Source organism: Poecile atricapillus, chromosome 24, assembly GCF_030490865.1.
Source record: "Poecile atricapillus isolate bPoeAtr1 chromosome 24, bPoeAtr1.hap1, whole genome shotgun sequence".
Taxonomy (NCBI): Eukaryota; Metazoa; Chordata; class Aves; order Passeriformes; family Paridae; genus Poecile; species Poecile atricapillus.
In genome coordinates this window covers 4,993,132-5,011,541 of record NC_081272.1, presented here as the reverse complement: position 1 = coordinate 5,011,541, position 18,410 = coordinate 4,993,132, and the positions used below count along the sequence as shown (strand labels likewise).

General features: G+C 50.3%; 1 protein-coding gene across 1 annotated transcript; it reads right to left on the bottom strand.

The window, feature by feature from the left end:
- Positions 1-916: 916 nt before the first annotated feature.
- Positions 917-18,380, bottom strand: SMAP2 (small ArfGAP2). Its single transcript, XM_058856450.1, has 10 exons — positions 18,224-18,380; positions 7,594-7,727; positions 7,018-7,103; positions 5,877-5,955; positions 4,766-4,846; positions 4,234-4,312; positions 3,800-3,900; positions 3,281-3,446; positions 2,470-2,780; positions 917-2,020 (listed from the first exon to the last, which is right to left on the bottom strand). The coding sequence occupies exons 1-10, from the start codon at positions 18,324-18,326 to the stop codon at positions 1,892-1,894; spliced, it is 1,269 nt and encodes a 422-aa protein (XP_058712433.1). The 5' UTR covers positions 18,327-18,380; the 3' UTR covers positions 917-1,891.
- Positions 18,381-18,410: the final 30 nt, after the last annotated feature.

Sequence of the window (18,410 nt, the reverse complement as noted above, 5' to 3'; positions counted from 1 at the left end):
ACAAAAAAAAAAAAAAAAAAAGGGAGGAAAAGCTGAATTATTCACCTTTTAATTGGCTTTGCATGTACAGTATTGGGGCAGCAAGTGGAGATGATTAAAGCCAGCTTGAAAACTTTTTCCTGTGCTTGAGTTGAGTTTTCCACCCCCCCCAAAAAAAAAACCCCAATCATCCCACAACTCCTCCTGGATACTCTGGGAAAGAGGGGAATGGGATAAAACCTCTTTTCTTTTTTTTTCCCCCCCTGGAAAAAGCAGGTTGGATGTGAGAAAAGAAACCCCATAACGAATAAAAAATCCCACAAGCACCCCCAAACCTCCCTGGTTCCCAAATCCCCTCCAGCTTCCCAAGAAAAATGGGGAGGGAGCTTCTCCCAAGGACATGGAGGGACAAGAAAAGGGGGAAGTGGCAGGGCTGGGTGGATTTTGGGATGAAATTCCTCCCTGTGAGGGTGGGGAAGGGCTGGGATGGAATTCTCAGGGAAGCTGTGGCTGCTCCACCCCTGGATGTGTCCAGGACCAGGTTGGACAAACCTGGATTGGGAAAGGGCCAGGGGGTGGAATGGGACCCAAACCATTCTGGAATTCCACAATTCTCTGATTTTCCCTGTTCCTTCCCATTTTGGAAGAGCCTCAACCAGATTTTGTTAAATCTGAGTTTAAAGCTGTGATGAAATAATGGAATTAAAGCTGGAATAAAATCATTTAATGCAGGAATTCTGCTCCACCTTCCCCCCCATCCCAGAGCTGAGGGGTTTGTATATAAAAGTGTCAACTTTGGATTCTTCCAGGCCTGGTTGTGCTCCCTCAGCTCCCTGGCATTTGGGACAGAGCCCAAACAAAAGGGAACTTGGGCTGATTTTTGGGATAAAATTCCCTGAATTCCCCACACCTGGAGTGATCACCAGCACCAGAGGAGTCCACTGCAATATTTTATTTGGGAATTTACATATCCACAGGAGAGAGCAGACCACAAGTCCGACTTCTTGCTGACTTCTGAAGCAGTTTTGGGTTCTAGTGGAGATGAGAAAAGAAATATGCCTAAGATTAAAATGTCCCAAGCGAGCCAGGAAAGGGGAGAACCAGAATTTTACACAGGAACAACGACAACAAGAATGAAACAAAACAAAACAAAACAAAAGAAAAAAGTATAAATTAGGATGTCAGAGTCATTTTCAAAAGTGTAAGAAAACTTGCACAGGGCTCTGGGCCCCAGAGAATTAACTCTGGTTAGATTGTTAGAAGTGGAATTCCATCAAATCCCAACACCAGCCAGAAAATTCACTCTGGAGTGCAAGTTTTTCACATTCCACCGGCTTTGCCCCTACTCTGGGCGAGATTCCTGCTTGCTCAGGAGGGGTGGGAGAGGGCTTTTCCCAAGGACTTTGGTTCCAAGGAGGGTGGGAGCAGGGAGAGCTCCGCTGGAGGAAGGAGGTAGCAAGGCTTGCTTGCCCCTGGGCTCAGCTTAAATCCAGTTCCTCAGCACCAAACGATGTTCCCCACCCCTTTTCCCCCCACAGAAAAATTCTAACACTGGAGTTGAAGTGAGAAATCCCGGCTTTCCGGGCGGGATTCAGTCCAGATTTGCCAGTCCCACCTGTACCCAGGTGCCCAGCAGGGCATGAAGTGCTACCCAGGAGCTCTGGTGGAGCTTTGTGCAGGGAGGGATCCCCTCCCCGTGTGCATTGACTGTGCTGAGAACAGGGCGCTCGCGGCCTGGCCACCGAGCTGGCCCCGTGGCTGTGACAGTGGAAAGGCAGAGATGGAGCTCAGGGATGGAAAAAAATTCAGGTTGGGCTGGGTCCCCAAACCCGAAAGCAAAAACCCTGAATGTCTCATGGAGCGGGTTTGGAGAACAGAACAAAGGCAGAAATGGTCACGTGCGAGCAAGCGCTCATTTCCACAGCGGGGAGCTGAGGGAGGGATTGCTGCCCTGGGCTCCTCCTCCTCCTCCCATGGACTGTCCATAGCCCATCATTCCATTGGCTCCATAGAAGTTCATCCCAGCCATCTGCTGGGTCACCTGCAAACGGGACAGGAGAGAGGTCAGGGATGGGCCTGGACACCGCCCACGGCTCCCAAAAACAGCTGAACCCTAAAGGGGAGCAGGGTGTGGCTCCCCAGCATGGGAGGACTTCAGGGCAGGTTGGACAGTGGCAGGAATTTCTCCATGGAAAGGGTGGTCAGGCCTTGGAATTGCCCAGGGATGTTTGGAGTCCCCACCCCTGGAGGTGTCCATGGGCTCAATGCTCTGGGCTGGGAGATGAGGTTGGAATTGGAGTGGGAATTCTTTCCCCACCTGATCCTGGGATTCCCAGCTGCTCCCAAACCAGGGAAATCCAACTGAACCGTTCCCACACCGAGCAGAACCCCCCGGAGATCCCCCTCACTCCTCAGCAATCCCTGCACCACCATCCCTCCCCACCAGCAGAAAATCCCTGGAAAAAGCCTCTCCAGGTGTGTCCCCCTCACCTGGGCGAGGTTCCACTGCAGCTGCTGTGCCGGCTGCACCCCGTACACGGGCTGGGCCACCGCGGCCACTCCGGCCACGTAGCCGGGCTGCTGGGCCCCCATCATCCCGTTGGGAACGCCCAGCACGTTGCCCACGTATCCTGCTGGGATGGCCATGGGTGCCACCATGCCTGCAGCTCCGGGCTGGGCCAGCAGCCCCATGGATGGGGCCATCATGCCCCCCATCATGCTGCTGGAAGGGGGCACTCCAGGGAAGCCGGGGTAGGGAGCAGCGGGATAGCCCAGCTGAGCCGGCGCCATGAACATCGCTCCTGGGAAAGGCAGCGAGGGAGCAGGGAAGAACGGATCAGTTCAGGGGCTGGGAATGTCAAAATTCCAGTCACAACCTGGTTGGGATGTCCAGACTGAGATGCTCCTGGTGCTGCTCACAGCTCTCAACAAAGCTGGAGAGGGACTTTGGGCAGGGACATGCAGGAAGGGATTCCCGGTGCCAGAGGGCAGGGTTGGGCTGGATATTGGGAAGGAATTCTTCCCTGTGAGGCTGGTGAGGGGCTGGAATGGATTTCCCAGAGAAGCTGTGGCTGCCCCATCCCTGGAAGTGCCCAAGGCCAGCTTGGAAAGAGCTTGGAGCAACCTGGGATAGTGGAAAGCACATGGCTGGAACGGGATGAGCTTTACCTTCCCTTCTCACCCAACCCACTCCGGGATTCTCCACCCACATTCCCACTTCTCCTGGAAGTTTGTCAGCACCCAGGACACCCCACCCACCCTCCCTTGGCGCCCTCCTGGTCCCAGCTCATGCCAGGGTTACCTTGAGCTGGCACCTGGGACATTTGGGAGCCGTACAGGGACAGGATGGAGTCTTTGGAGAGCTGCTTCTTCCCCACTTCCTCCCCTTTCCCTCCAGGCTCCGGGAAGAGATTCAGGTTTTCAGGAACAGAGCCGGCGCTTCCAGAGGTTGGCATGGAGCCAACGACCTGGGACAAAGAGACAGGATCAGGGCAGAATCCAGCACGAGGGGAAGATGGGGACTGTCCATCCTCGTGCAGGGATGTGTTGGGGTGATGGCTTCAACATGGAAGACAGAGATTTTAGGATTTAATTAATGGAAATTCAGATGAAGCAAGATTTAGGGCAGACAACTGATGTGTGTGGTGAAACAGTGGCACAGCATTCCCAGGTGGATACCCCATCCCAGGAAGTGTTCAAGGCCAGGCTGGAGCACCCTGGGATAGCACAAGGTGTCCCTGTTCTTTAACTTCCATCCTAAATTATCCTGTGTGTCTATGACCCAAGCAGGCTTTTCCAAGCACCAACATTCCCAGCTCACCTTCCTGGAGTCTGAGCTGGATCCCACGGATGCGAAGAGGTCCAGATCCTTCTCCAGGCTGCTGGGCCGGCCGTTGGTGACGGGCGTTGTCACCGGAGCGTCTGCAGGGACAGAGAGCTCCCGGTGTCTCCACACTCTGGGGACACCTCTGTGCCACCAGTGCCACCCCACCCAGTGACCTGATCCCCCCTGGCGCTGGGAAGGGACTGGAGCAAGGTTTGGGGAGTGTCCCTGGGTCCTGTTTGTGCCACCAACCTCCTGGAACACCACAGGCTCCAGGGCAAAGGGAAACACATGGGAAACTCTTCCCAAGCAGCACTGGAGCAGCTCCAGCTGAAGATTCCTGCAGGATTGCTGGAATTGTTCACCTGACAGGGAAAATTAGCACTGAAACTCTTACAAATTCCCAAAATTTCTATACCAATTTCTCTTACCCAGGCCCAGCAAGTCCATGACTGGCTCAGATTTGGGGGAACTTTTCCTGGATTGCTGCGTTTCATCTTTCTTTTGAGGCTGGGGGAAAAGAAACAACACAAATCTTGTGCAGCTTTTGGGTTCACTCTGAAATGTCAGAGGTTTTAATGAGATTAATCCTTAAAATCCTTTTTTTCCCCATCGGATTTAAGTCAAAAATAAAAGCAAAATTCTCTCTGCTCTTCCAAAATGAGAATTTCAGTGAATATTTCCAAGTTTTTTACTGTCCCAATAGGTTGTCAAAGCCAAGCAGGCTCTAAACCAGGGAGAAGCAGCTGCTGGAGCTGGAAAAATCAGCAGGGAATAGCTGGATTCCAACCTGCACATCTGCTCAGTGTCTGGTGAGCAGAGCAAAACAAGCTCCCACCAGAGACTCAAAGCACCCAGGGTGTGACTGAGGCCAGAAAAATGCTCCCAGAGCAGGCTGGAATCTCTCTGCTCTGCCTCAGGGATGTCTCCACAACTGCTCCAAGATTTTCTTCCTCATCTTACCATTTTCACCTTCTCAAAGATGATGGGTTCCAGTTTTCTTTCTGATTCATTGCTCCTTTTCCATTTGTCATCCTTTTCTTTCTGTGAGGGAAAAATCACTGACATGAGGGAGAAAGTTTCTGATTACATCAAGAAAAAGCTCACACCTGGTGCTGTAACTGATCTAAAATCCCTCAGGGATAAAATCCCTCAGAAACAGCTGAATTTGAAGTAAATTTTTGCACTTTTCCTGCCCTGAGGAAGGAATTGGATAAAACCCTTCCAGGATCTCATCCAATCATTATTCCTGGAGAATTATTGCCTCCCTCCTCTTCCATCCACACAAATCAAACAGCTGGAAGAGGGAAGAAAACAGGAATTTAAACAATTTTGCTGTCCTTTTCTTTCTGTGAGGGAAAAATCACTGACATGAGGGAGAAAGATCCTAATTACACCAAGAAAAAGCTCACACCTGGTGCTGTAACTGATCTAAAATCCCTCAGAGATAAAATCCCTCAGAAACAGCTGAATTTGAGGTAAATTTTTGCACTTTTCCTACTCTGAGGAAGGAATTGGATAAAACCCTTCCAATATCTCCTCCAATCATTATCCCTGGAGAATTATTGCCTCCCTCCTCTTCCATGCACAAAAATCAAACAGCTGGAAGAGGAAGAGGGAAGAAAACTGGAATTTAAACAATTTTGCTGTCCTTTTCTTTCTGTGAGGGAAAAATCACTGGCATAAATTTTTGCACTTTTCCTGCTCTAAGCAAGGAATTGGATAAAACCCTTCCAGGATCTCCTCCAATCATTATCCCTGGAGATATCCATCCACACAAACCAATCAGCTGGGTGAAGAAGAGGGAAAAAAACCAGGAATTTAAACCACTCAAAAAAACTCCAACCCCCAGAGCTCTGCCATGTCTGTGATCCTGTTTTTTCTCCTTTTTTCCTGGATAACCTGGAGATCTCCAGAAGATTCCCTACAGCAAAACCCATCAGCATCTTCAAATCTCCTCAGTGCTGGGCAGGAATTCATCCCATGAAGTGCAAGCAGCCCTGGAGAAGAGATTGCCCCTGACACAGGGAACAATTGAAGTGTTTAAATCACAAATTTCAACCTCCAGACTCACCCTGAAGGCGTTGATGTCAATGCTTCTGTCCATGTATTTCTTCTTCTCGTATTTATCCCGGATAAAACTCTCCACAGCTCTACAGCAGCTGGTTAAGGACAAAGGATTCCAGAATAGAAGCCTTATTTGACAGGGAGGAACAAGGTACAGGCTGTAACTAAATTAAATCATTGTTTAAAGAGCATTTCCAGCAGTAACTTTCTTAAAATAATTTACTGCTGGATCCCAGCTCAGTTTTTGCCTGTGGGTTATTCCAGGTTATTTCAGTGCTATAAAAAGGGAATTAAATCAGGATTTAGGCTCTTGCTGTGTTTTCTCCACTGCTTTTGTGGGGGTTTTTTGCCCCAAGCATCCTCTCAACACATTCAGGTGACCAGCACAGATCACAGTGGTCACAGCAGGATCCTGCACCTCAAAAAGCACCTCAGCTATCAGATTAACTCAGAAAATGATGGTGGAAAGGTACTCCTGTGGGGATTTCTTAGCTTCACATCATCCTATCCCTGTTTACTCAGCATTCCTGACAGGTAGGAGTTACAGCTGAAGTTTTCAGCAGCATTAAAAATTCCATTGGAGAATCCCAGTTTTGGGATGCCAGGGAAGGGAAGGGACCTTAAAGCCCTTGGGCTCCTTCCGCTATCCCAGGCTGCTCCAAGCTCCATCCAGCCTGGGGAACACTTCCAGGGATGGGGCAGCCACAACTTTTCTGGGAAATCCATTCCAGCCCCTCCTCACCCTCACAGGGAGGAATCCCTTCCCAAAATCCCACCTATCCCTGCCCTCTGGCAGTGGGAATCCACCCCTTCTATCCTGTCCTTTGTCAATCATCTCTCTCTCCATCTCTCCATCTCTCTTGCAGCTCCTTCAGGTCCTGGAAGGCCACAATTAGGTCTCCATAGAGCCTTTGGAATACTCAGCACTTTGGAAAATCCAACCCTCCCGTTCCTTCCAGGTTTCAAACCCCAGCAGCCTCCTGTGGTGACCTTGGTGTCCCAGCTCTCCTCCCCCAGAACTCGGCAGCAATTCCTTCATTCCCATTCCCTGCCCCAGGGAACTCCTCCTCCTCCAGGGAGGTTTAACCACACAGCTCCAGGAGGGAAAGGCTCCGTGGTTTTGTGTTTTTCCAGGGAATAAAGGATGCTGGTCTGTCTGGGGCCTCCGGAAGTTCTCGGGCAGGTAGGCTTCGTAGAGACGATTGGCTTTGCCGTTCCCCATCTCCTGCACGCACTGAAATCCAAACAAATTCCTTAAAATTTTCCTTTCCCGGACATAAAAGCTTTCCCACAGCATCCCAGGCTGCCAGGGAAAGGAAATCAAGGAAGGGAGACGCTCCTGAAAGCCACTCTCCACACGCCAGGGGATCCTGAGGCAGCTGCTCCAATCCCCTCCCATCCCAAGCAATATTCAGTGCAAGGCAGGATAAATATCCCGTTAGCAATCCAAAATCCCTCTGGAAATCCCTGGGATGCTCCAGGACAGGTGGGAAGCACCTCCAGGCAGGGATTGGTAATTTAACAGAGACCTGCAGCCTCTTTAGCTTTACTCTCTGCTGCTTGTCAAACCTGGAATGGGAACATTTTCCCTTCCAACCCATCCCAGCTGGAATTCTTCTTCCTCCTCCACTTCCCACATTTTTTGGGCTATCCTGGCTTCGTTTAACTCCAAATTTATGAAGCTCCACAACAAAAAAAAACCCCTGTGTTATCCCAGCCTTTACCTGAATCTGTTCCTGCGTCCACTGGTCGAGGTTGACGGATTTGACCCTGGATATGTGAACTCCCAGGTTCCTGTGGATCCCGGCACAGCGGATGCAGATGAACACCCCAATATTCCAGGACGCCCATCGTGGCCCTGGGAAGAGACAGGAAAGTGTTTCTCATTAATCCAACCCCCCCCTTTTTTTTTTCTTTTTTTTATTTTGCCTGGAGAACAGGGAAACTGCACCAAGTGAACTGGGATTGAAGCCTTTGGATTCTCATCCAGGCTGGAAACTGCAATTCCACATCAGCAGGATGTTCCCAATCATTATCCTTGGGGATATGTTGCCTCCCTCTTCCATCCACACAAATCAAACAGCTCAAAGAGGAAGAGGCAGGAAAAGAGGAATTTAAACCACTCAAAAATCTCCAACCCCCAGAGCTCTGCCATGTCTGTGATCCTGCTTTTTCCCCTTCTTTCCAGAATAACCTGGAAATCAGCTCCAGCAGAGTCCCTACAGCAAAAACCCACTCAGCATCTTCAAATCTCCTCAGTGCTGGGCAGGAACTCCCAGCTGAGCCAGGGGAGCAGCACCAAGCCCAGGATTTGGCCCCCAGACCCAATCCCAGCCCAAGGAATGATTAGTTCACTCCAGTTTCCACGGCTCTGATGGAGATTCCCGGTTTTCATGCGGCTTGGACAGGCAGGACAGCTCCGAGGTGTGGATGGGAGATCATGCCAGGGATAAAAAAAACACCCACAAGGGGAAGATTAACGAGCTCAGATCGACTCAGTGCACCCAGGAATCCCAGCAGGGCATTCCCCAGGGGATACAGAGATCCACAGGAATTCCCACCCCTCTCCCTGCCAGGCCAGACCCTCAATCCTACTGAATATTTTAGGAATATTTAAAAATTAAACCCCCTGCTCCCAGTGCAGAGTTCCAGCTCCCAGCACAAACTGGTGTCCCAGTGCATGGGAAACTGGGAAAACACAGAGTTAGGGATCAAACAGCCTCCAGCAGCCCTTTTTCCAGACATTATTCCGGAGGATGAAGAGTTACCCGCTTTTTCTTGCCACAACTAAAATAGCAGAGCTTCAAGTTAATGAGAGGGAGGTGGGAGGGGGGGAAGAGGGGGAAAGTGTCATTCTGAAGCCCTAAAAAAGCAGTGCTGTATTTGAGATTCTGTTAACAGTTTAATTCCTGGTCATAGGGAAAGCCTGGAGCATCCTGAGGGATTTGGTGCTGAGAATGCAATCAGGGACCCTTCCAGAGCACAGGTATCCAACCTCCAACAGGTAACTCCAGCACTTCTTCCAGGGAATTCACTTCAAAAATGCCTTTATTAGGTTTTCTGGCCTTTCCTGCCATTATTTGCTGCTTTTTCCCCTCTCCAGGAGTGGCCTTTGGGAATGATATAAATTTAATGGAGCTGAGGAATTCACTTCCCAGACACCTTTGCCTGCACCTCAGTCCCTTTATTGCCTCCTTTATTACCAAAGCAAAACCCACAACTTCAGCACCACCTAAACATGCCCAAAAAAATGGGAATAAAACCCTTAGAATTCCTTCGATTTCCACACAGAATTCTCTCCCAGATCCACCCCCAGGGCTCTAACGTGAGACTGCTGGAAGGATTACCATGAGATTCAAGGTTAGACTTAAACTCCAGATAAATTTAGCCCCTGATAGGACTAAAAGGATTAATGGGCAGCTCCTGGAGTAATCGGCTCAATGGGTTTGTCACATGGACCAGCTCAAGCCACCACAACCTCCCCCTAAAACATGACTCAGGGGTAGTGTCACACCCTCCTGCTGCTCCAGTGTCCCCTGAGAGCTCTGGGACAACAAGGAAATCACAGCTGGAATGTGTTGCAACTCCTAAATCCAAGTTCTGGGACAGGCAATACAGGCAATTATATATATAATTATATATAATATATATATTTTTAATATATTTAATATCAATTTAATTTATATTTAAATGAAAATGAATATTTAGGGCTTCTTCAACTCCTCCCAGCAATAAATACATTATACAACCAGAGGTGAGCTCTGCCCTGGGGAGATTCCATCTGGGATTTGGGTGTCCTTGCACAGCCAGAAGGTGCTGCAGGAAAGGCTTCAAATCTTCAGGGAACAGAGGAGCTGGGGGATGTAGGGTTGGTTTTATTCAGAGCCAAGGCACAGATTGTGACCCCAGCAGCTCAGGATTCTGCTCTGTGACAGGAAGGACACAGAGCCACACAGGGAACAAATCTGGATTTTCCAAAGTGCTCCCTTACAGCCACAGCAAACCCTGGTGGGGTCAGGTCAGGTCCAACACCCCCTTCCCACACCTCCAGCTTTACTAAACCAGCATTTTAACCTTCAAATGCCTTCTAGAAATGTCTTTTAAAATGTCTCCCAAAGCCCTGAGTTTGTGGGAGGCGGGAAGGGCTTGGTGCAGATGTAAACAACCTCCCACTTCCCTCTTTGGAGCAGCTCACACTGAAACATCTCCCACTAAAAATCTCCCTGCAAGTGCCCAGCGCCTCACATTTTGCTTTTTAGGGCTTTTTGCAGGCATTTCCCCAAGGTTTCACAGCTCTTTTCAAGGTGACTTGACTCGAAAAAGCCTCAGGTGGCATCTCCAGATGTGACTTTCACCCTGTGCTGCTGCTTTTCACCTCCCCAAAACCCAGCCCCAGCTCAGACTCTGCAGCAGCTTCAGTGACAAAAGGGGGAAAAACGCCTGGGCTGGAGTTTAGGATAAATTTTTTCTGAGGAAAATGGATTTATATAAATAAATAACAACAGGGCAGCTTTAATCAGCACAGCTGATTAAATAATCACCCCTCCAAAGAATTGGGCAGACCCTGATAACCCACCACGAATTGAGGACAGGGAGCACCTCACCCTCCTGGCTCAGGGAATTATGGATTTATCTCCCACATGGTTGAGGACAAAGCCAACATAAAAACATTCAGCTCCTTAAATCACTAAAAAATAGAATTGTTTCTCTCGTGAATCATCTGGTTATAAAATCAATTCCCCCGAGGCTGAGCACCCTCAGAGCCACCAGGCTGAAATGGAAACCCCATTCCCACATGGAAAACTGGGAGTTTCCTCCAGTGCCCACCAGTGCCAGCCTCGCCTGGTGCTGCCACCGCTTTTGTCTCAGCTTTATGGATAATTTTAACATCCATGGAAAGCAAAGTCAGAAATTTGTGCCCCTGGGCTTGCACAAATCCCTCCTGGATTGAAGGAAACATCAATTTGGAGTAAGAATCCCAACATTTTTCAGAGCCTGGATGCCCACTCAGCCCTGGCACAAGATTTAGGGTAGCTCAGACCCCCTTGGGATGCACTCCCAGCCTGGTGGGGGCTGCAGGAGGACCACGAGCTCCAAAGCATCCCTTGCTCAGTCAATTTTCATTCCCAGCTTTCCTGAGCATTTGAGGACGTTCCCAAGTGAGGATGCACCATCCAGTGCTCCAGGAGACAATTCCAGAGCCTGTTTTACATCATTTACTGTCAAAACAAACTCCACATACCAAACTTCTCCTGCCAGCTCCAGTCCCCATCTAAGTCCTGCTCATTAATGCTCCAAGGGCTGCTGAACAATCCAAATGACTGAAAAGGATCCCAATTCCCTTTAAAACCCCGAGCCTAATTCCCTTCTCAACTCCCAGCTTGAGGAGCCTGCTCCAAATGAGTCACTGCTCCAAGTTCATTAAAACCTGGAGTGGTTTTAATTGAGAAATCCCGAGGGATTCACTCCTCACACTTTACTCAGGCACCAAATTCTGGCCAGAGTTCCTGAGGCAACCTTTTGCAGTACTAACTCTGCAGAAAGTGTTTTAAAATAAACCAGGAGGTGGCTGCAAAGTCACAGCTCCATGGAAAAGGAGGAGCAGGGAAAACAGAGATGCTTCCATGGGCAGGATTGAGGGAGCATCATAATTCTGATGAAATATTCCCAGTGGAAATGAGCAGCCAGCTCTTCCAGGGATACATCCATGGATCCCAAAACTGCTCCAAAACCGTCTGTGGAGTCATCCAAACATCCCCTGAGAGAAATGGATGTGGGGAATTGTCCCTGGAGAAGGAGAATCCCTGCCAGGGGACATCCACACCCTCAGCTTTTCACCAGAGAAAAAAATTTCTCGAGTCCAATCTGAAAATCCTCATTTTTTGCAGAGCCAAATGAGGAAAGAACTCGGGATCCAAGAGGTTTCCTCTGCCTTGTGGTTCTAAAGAAATTGCTCAAGGATTTATTTCCATTTGTCCTGCTCAGAGCTGTGACCAAGCCTCTCTTGCAAAACAGCTTCCTCTGCTCTTTGCTGCAAGTGTCTACTCTGCACTTCCAGGACTTTGGGGAAACAAAGGAAACTCTAAAAACTCCCTTAAATCAGCTCCAAGATCTCTAAATGATGTTATTTAGTTATTAACACTATAAATCGCAGCTCCTGCTGCAGGGATCACAGATCCAGCTCAGATTTGGGATTAATCCCTGCTGCACTCCCAGATTTAAGCCTGGACTGAGTGATTTGTGCAGTTTTCAGGGGATGCTAAAGCCAAACCCTCACTTTAGCACACACAAAAGGGCTTTGATAAATATTTACACCTCATCAAGTAGTTTCATCACCCCAAAATTCAGCTTTATCCAATCTTTTAAAAGGAAAAAAGGCCATTTGGGGGATTTCTTTGTACTTTTTTTCTCCTTCAAAATAATTGCAGGCCTCAACCACGTTTCCCAAGAAAATCCAAGGTGCTGGCTGTGATTTTGGCCAAAAAAGGTTTGAAATCTTCCAGTTTACCAAAAATATCCAATATTTGAGGGCCCTGTGGTCTCAAAGATCAAGTTTTGTGCGTTTTTGAGTAAAGATGAGCAGCTTTCAGTGCAGCTTTATCACTTTATCACATCGTGTTCTTTGAAGTGCAGGTGGAGGAAATGAAAATTTCTGTGAACAGCAGGGTGGGGCTTTCCTGCTGCTGCAGAAAGGGATGGTTGTTTCTTCACTCAATTAAATGGTGACAGGGACAATTTCAAGCAGTGCTATCATCAGGATCCAGGAACAAGAACTGGGTGATATCACCGACACTGATGGTGACACAGCTTAAAAATATACATTAAAAACAAAAATCAGTCAATTCCACAATCCATGGACTTCCTGTGGGGTATCATTTTTTCACCAAAACCATGCATCAGTCAATCCTAGAAATTCCAGATTGCAAGAAGGCCTGAATTTCCATAAAATGCAAAGAATTTAGGTGATAGGTGCACCTGTAAACAGGAGCAGCAGGATGGAAGCTCTACCATCAGTAAATTGACTTTTGATGCTGTTAATAGAATTTTGCTGCTTTTTAAGATGTTTTTAATTCATCACTCGGGTGTTAAAAATATTTAGACTCTGTTTTCCAGTTTAATTTGAGTTGGGGATGTTTTAGGAGCCACCAAGTGCTTAAAAAAAGCTCCAGGCAGAGGAAGGTCCTGGGTCAGTCTTTGATGGATGGAGAATTCTTCCAATATCTGCAGCTACACATGGACTATCCATTGAAATTCCTAGGGAAAGGGTCAGGAAGGAATGGCATATCTTGCCAAAAGTAGAGCTAAACCCATTTATTAAGGGCCAGGTAAACCCAACCTCACACTCACTGCTCCAAACCAGCTCCTGCTAAAAGCTCCAATTTTATCCCAGATTCCTGGGCCAAAGGGAACGATCACTACGAGGCATCAACCCAAAGGAGCCCTGAGCTATTCGTGACTTTTTGGTTGGTTTCAAGACCTACTTTGCATTTTGGAGCACGAGCTCCCTTTGCGCTGCAGCTGCCGTTCCTTACATAACCACCGGCAGTTTCTATAGGAACAAACTTTACTCCAGCTGGAAATCACGTGGCATTTTTTTGGGGAGCTTTCTTTTCCCACCTCCACGCCCCAGGTGGGTCAGTACAGAGAGCCCAGGTGCTGCTGCTCCGAGGATTATCCCTATTTCTGGCAGATGTAGGGCCAGGGATCCAAGTGTGACTCAGAGCTCTGCTTAAAAGGGATCTTCCTACAACTAATTCCACACTAAATCCCTGTGGGGAACACTGATGCTTTTTTCCCTTGCTTAAGTGGGAAGTTACAGCTTCAGGCAGGCTCAGGGTGGACAAAGCTGTGTCCTCTCCCAGTTTTATCCTGCTGAGGTGAAGATCCCGGAGGGATAAAGTGAATTTCAGAGCGTTTCCACTCCCTTTGTGCAACCTCTCTGATCTGAACTGGGAAAAGCAGAATAATGGAAGATCCCAGAATATTTTGGCTGCAGCTGAGGATTCAAATGAACACACAACCCACATGCATCCCTCTGGCAAGATTCCCTTGCATAAGGCTGAGTTTTCTCCTCATCCCAGATTTCCTAAGCCAAGCTGAGCAGTTCCAGCCCCACCACTTTGGGTTTTTGGAGGCACAGGCTGCACACTCCCCCTCCATCAGCATTGCCATCCTGATCCTCCTTCCTCCCATGCAGCTGTTCCAGCAGCTATTTAAAAAGTTCCTCTTGGAATTGCTCAGACTGCAAAGGAAATTCAGCTGCAGCTCAAGAGGCTGATGGAGGAGTTGAGTCACGCAGATTTTTGGGGAATATTTGGTTTGGATTAACAGGAGTTAGGCTGGACTAAAGCAGCTCCACCATAAGATAATTCCCAAATTCCACTGGAAGTCAGCCTCCCCATAGCACCTACTCCAGCCCCAAGTTTTTCCCCCTTCCCATCCCATATTTAACCACCTCTGGGCAGCGATTTCCCCAGTCTTACACCTCTTTTATTCCTGGTGAAGAATTAAACCTGGATTTGCACCGTGCTCAGCAGCACCTCTCCCATCTAATCCCTTGGGATACAAGGGATGGATTTAGGCCTGGACCCCATGGATCTCACAAGACAAAGGGATGAAGGGAAGAGCCAGACAAACCAGGGGGAGCACAGGGTGACCTGAACCTCTGGGCAGCCACGGCTGCCAGTGCTGCCTGGGAGGAAGCTCCCGCTCCGACGTCACCGCCCCGGGATCCATGGAGCTTGCTGGATGGGACTGGAGAGCAGAGGGAAGAGTTTGGGAGAAGGAGAGAACCAAACACAATTAGCTGGAGAGCAGCTGGAGAGGCAGCAATGAATCCACTCAGTGTCGCTCAATTGGAATTTTCCAAATCCTGGTGGAGCCCAACTCCGAGATTTCAGCACATCCCTCCCTCCCTCCCTCCCTGAGCCATTCCAGCTCCAGACTCCTGCTCCAAGCAGGGAATGAGCTGCTGGATGCTCAGCTCAGGCTGTGCAGCAGCTCCATTATCTCACACACACACAGGGAACAGCAGCACCACGGCCGCCCTTGGGACGCCTTCACCACGGGAATGGCACCAGTAGGAAAAATCCCACCTGCCCAGCAAGTGCTGCTCTTTCCAGGTGTTTCTCCAAGTGATTCCCACAGCAAAGACCTCCAAGGAGAGGATTATAACTCAGCAGTGCCCACCCTGCCCTAGCTCAGCTCACCCAGTGCCCCCAGACACGAGGCTGGCAACAAAAAGAGGAAGAAGATATTTCACCCAATTTCCTGCAAAACAAGAGATCTGAGCAGGGCTTGCTGCTGCTGCAGCAGCAAAACCACCCTGGGGTTTCACAGAATCTCACACTGGCTTGGGTTGGAAGTACATTAAAGCTCATTTAATTCCACCTCTGCCATGGGCAAGGGACACTTCCCACTAGCCCAGGTTGCCCCAGCCTGGCCTGGGACGCTCTAGCCCCTGTACAGAGAAGAAGCTTTGCTTCCAGACACCCCTGGAGGTGCTGAGGGCACCATCTGGAGCCACCACGGGGCTCCTTTCTGTAGGCAGAGTGGAATGTTGCAGTTATTCCAGGAGGAACATCAAGCCTTCCTTGCCATCGCTACTGGGAGAGCCCTGTGTTCACCAAAAGTACCAAAACTGCCCCAAAAGCAGTTCTGCTTTTCAGCAAAAAAGCTTTTTGCTTTTCCGCAATTCCCTGAATTGAAATCCCCTGAGCTCCAGGCAGACACAGCTCCATTCACCAAAAGCACCAAAACTGCCCCAAAATCGCAGGAATTCCTTGGAGCTCCAGGCAGAGACAGCTCCATTCACCAAAAGCACCAAAACTGCCCCAAAACTTCCCCAAAACTGCAGGAATTCCTTGGAGTTCCAGGCAGAGACAGCTGCCATGGCACCATATTGATGAAAAGTACCAAAATTACCCCCAAAAGCTGCAGGGATTACCTGGAGTTCCAGGCAGAGACAGCTCCCATGGCCACACATGCCCTGGAGGAGGAGATTTCCCACTTCCAGAAATCTCATTAGTGCAGGGGGTAATTAGTGGATCAGATAACTGGGGACAACCCCAGCCTGCTCTTCAGGACTGGTACAATCCATGTTCCCAGACAGGAGCAGCTCCCAGTTTGGAAAGGCTGCACTCCACTCTGGAACTTGATTATAATTATTAATTAACTGTAATTCTGCACTGCCAGGACGTGCTGTGACCAGGAGAAGCTCCACCACCCCATCACCCGCAGCTGTGGGGTTGAATTTATTCCCATTTTGGTGGAATTTGCTGTCTCAGGCCTAGAAAGCTGAGATAAAGGAGCTATTTCTGCCCTCGGGGCTGGCAGGAGGTGCCAAGAGATAAAGGACTGGCACGGGAGGGGAACATCCTGATCTCCAACAGCACCTTCATCCCAAAGCCAGGTGAGCTCCAGAGAGGTGGGAAGGATGAGGTTATTGTGGTTTAGGCATTTTTAAGGTGAAAAGAAATCATAATTATCTAATTGTGAACGTTGCTCAAGGGGGCTCTGCAGTTTTTGAGGTCACACTGAGGTGATCAAGTCCTCTGTTTACAGATGGATTTGGCCAATCCCTCCTCCAAGTTCACTTCCAGCAGCTCCTGGGAAATGAGGCTCAAGTCCAGATCTACAAGTGATTATGGCAGCTCATTAAAATGGGATTTTGGGCAACTTTAACTCTTTTGCTGCAGGAAAACAAAGCAGCAACCACAGAGCAGCAGCAGGGGACAAGGAACAGTTTTATTTCTTTGTTTCATCCTCTGGAATTCAAACATTTCCCTTCTCAGGTAGATCAAGGTCATAACTCGCCTTGGAATCAGAAAAACATGGAATGGTTTGGGTTGGGAGGGACCTTACAGCTCGTTCTGTTCCACAGGGACACTTTCCACTATCCCAGGGTGGCCTTGGACACTTCCAGGGATGGGGCAGCCACAGATTCCTGTGCCAGGGCCTCCCCACCCTCACAGGGAAAAACCAGCTGGGAAAGGAAGCAGAGGACAAAAATCTGCCATTCCTCCAGTGCTCCATGATCCCAGGGTGAGGTTACAACTCCTTCCCTGTCCTTACAACATCCAGGGCAGATCCTGCTGCACATTCCAGCCCCAGGTGACAGGATGTGACTCCCAGAGCTGGAATTCCCTCCATTCTACAGCGCTGGCTTTTCCAGGTCCCTCTTCTTCCCCTTTCCGGGGAGGCCCCCACCCACCCTGAGGTGTTTCCCGGGATTCCCACGGGGAAATCTGGGGCCATCCCCTCCCCATCTTCCAGAGGCACCGGGAAGGGCAGCTCCTCCAGCAGCTCCTCCCGGTGCGACTCACACCAAACCCAGCTGTGCTGCAGCCATAAACTGGGGCTTTTCCCCCAAAAAACACCGCGTTCTTTCCTCCAAACCATGGAGCTCTTTCCCCTAAAACCACCGCGTTCTTTCCTCCAAACCATGGAGCTCTTTCCCCTAAAACCACCGCGTTCTTTCCTCCAAAACCACCCCATTCTCTCCTCCAAAACCACCCTGTTCTTGCCCGCAAAACTACCCCGTTCTCTCCCCCAAACCATGGAGTTCATTCCCCTAAAACCACCGGCTTCTTTCCATTAAAGCCACCCTATTCTCTCCCCCAAACACACCCCGCTCTCTGCCCCAAACCCACCCCATTCTTGACCCCAAACCCACCCCATTCTCTCCCCCAAACCATGGAGTTCTTTCCCCTAAAACCACCGGCTTCTTTAAAGCCACCCTATTCTCGTCCCCAAACCCACCCTATTCTCGTCCCCACACCCCCCCCGTTCTCTGCTCCAAACCTACCCCGTTCTCTCCCCACACCCCCCGTTCTCTCCACACCCCCCGTTCTCTCCCCACACCCCCCGTTCTCCCCCCACACCCCCCGTTCTCCCCCCACACCCCCCGTTCTCTCCCCACACTCCCCCATTCTCTCCCCACACCCCGTTCTCCCCCCACACCCCGTTCTCTCCACACCCCCCGTTCTCTCCCCAAACTCCCCCGTTCTCCCCCCACACCCCCCGTTCTCTCCCCACACCCCCCGTTCTCTCCCCAAACTCCCCCGTTCTCTCCCCACATCCCCCCGTTCTCTCCCCACACCCCCCGTTCTCTCAGCCGCTGTCCCCGCTCGCTCCCGTAACCGCCGGGGCAGCACCGTTGTGCCCCCGCCTCCACCGGAGCGCTCCCTGGTACGAGCCCACCCCCCCGACAGCCACCCGGGGATGTCCGGCCCCCGGGGCAGCGGCGGCACCGCAGAGCACCGAGCGGCCAGGCCGGTGTGTGCGGGGGCCGGACCAACGGGGTGCATCCGGTGCGGCGCGGGCTCCACGGGTCCCGCCGCCCACCCGCGCTACCTTTGGCCTGGCAGTCTGCGCAGAACTTGTTCTCGTCCTCGGCCAGCAGCCCGGCCAGCACCGCCTGGTAGCGCTCCACGTCCCGCACCGATTTTCCCGTCATGGCGCGGCCGGCGCTGCCCGCCCGCGGGTCACGGCCGGCCCGCCCGCTTCCTGCTTCCGGTATGGGCGGAGCTCCGGCCGGGGG

What these genes read in the sequence shown, in the direction of transcription:
- SMAP2 (XM_058856450.1), bottom strand. Translation starts at nt 18,326, where the DNA reads ATGACGGGAAAATCGGTGCGGGACGTGGAGCGCTACCAGGCGGTGCTG. An exon ending in CGCAGACTGCCAGGCCAAAG is followed by an intron (nt 7,728 to 18,223) that starts GTAGCGCGGGTG and finishes GTCTCTTCCCAG; the next exon opens with GGCCACGATGGGCGTCCTGG. An exon ending in TGCAGTGGAACCTCGCCCAG is followed by an intron (nt 2,021 to 2,469) that starts GTGAGGGGGACA and finishes TCCCGTTTGCAG; the next exon opens with GTGACCCAGCAGATGGCTGG.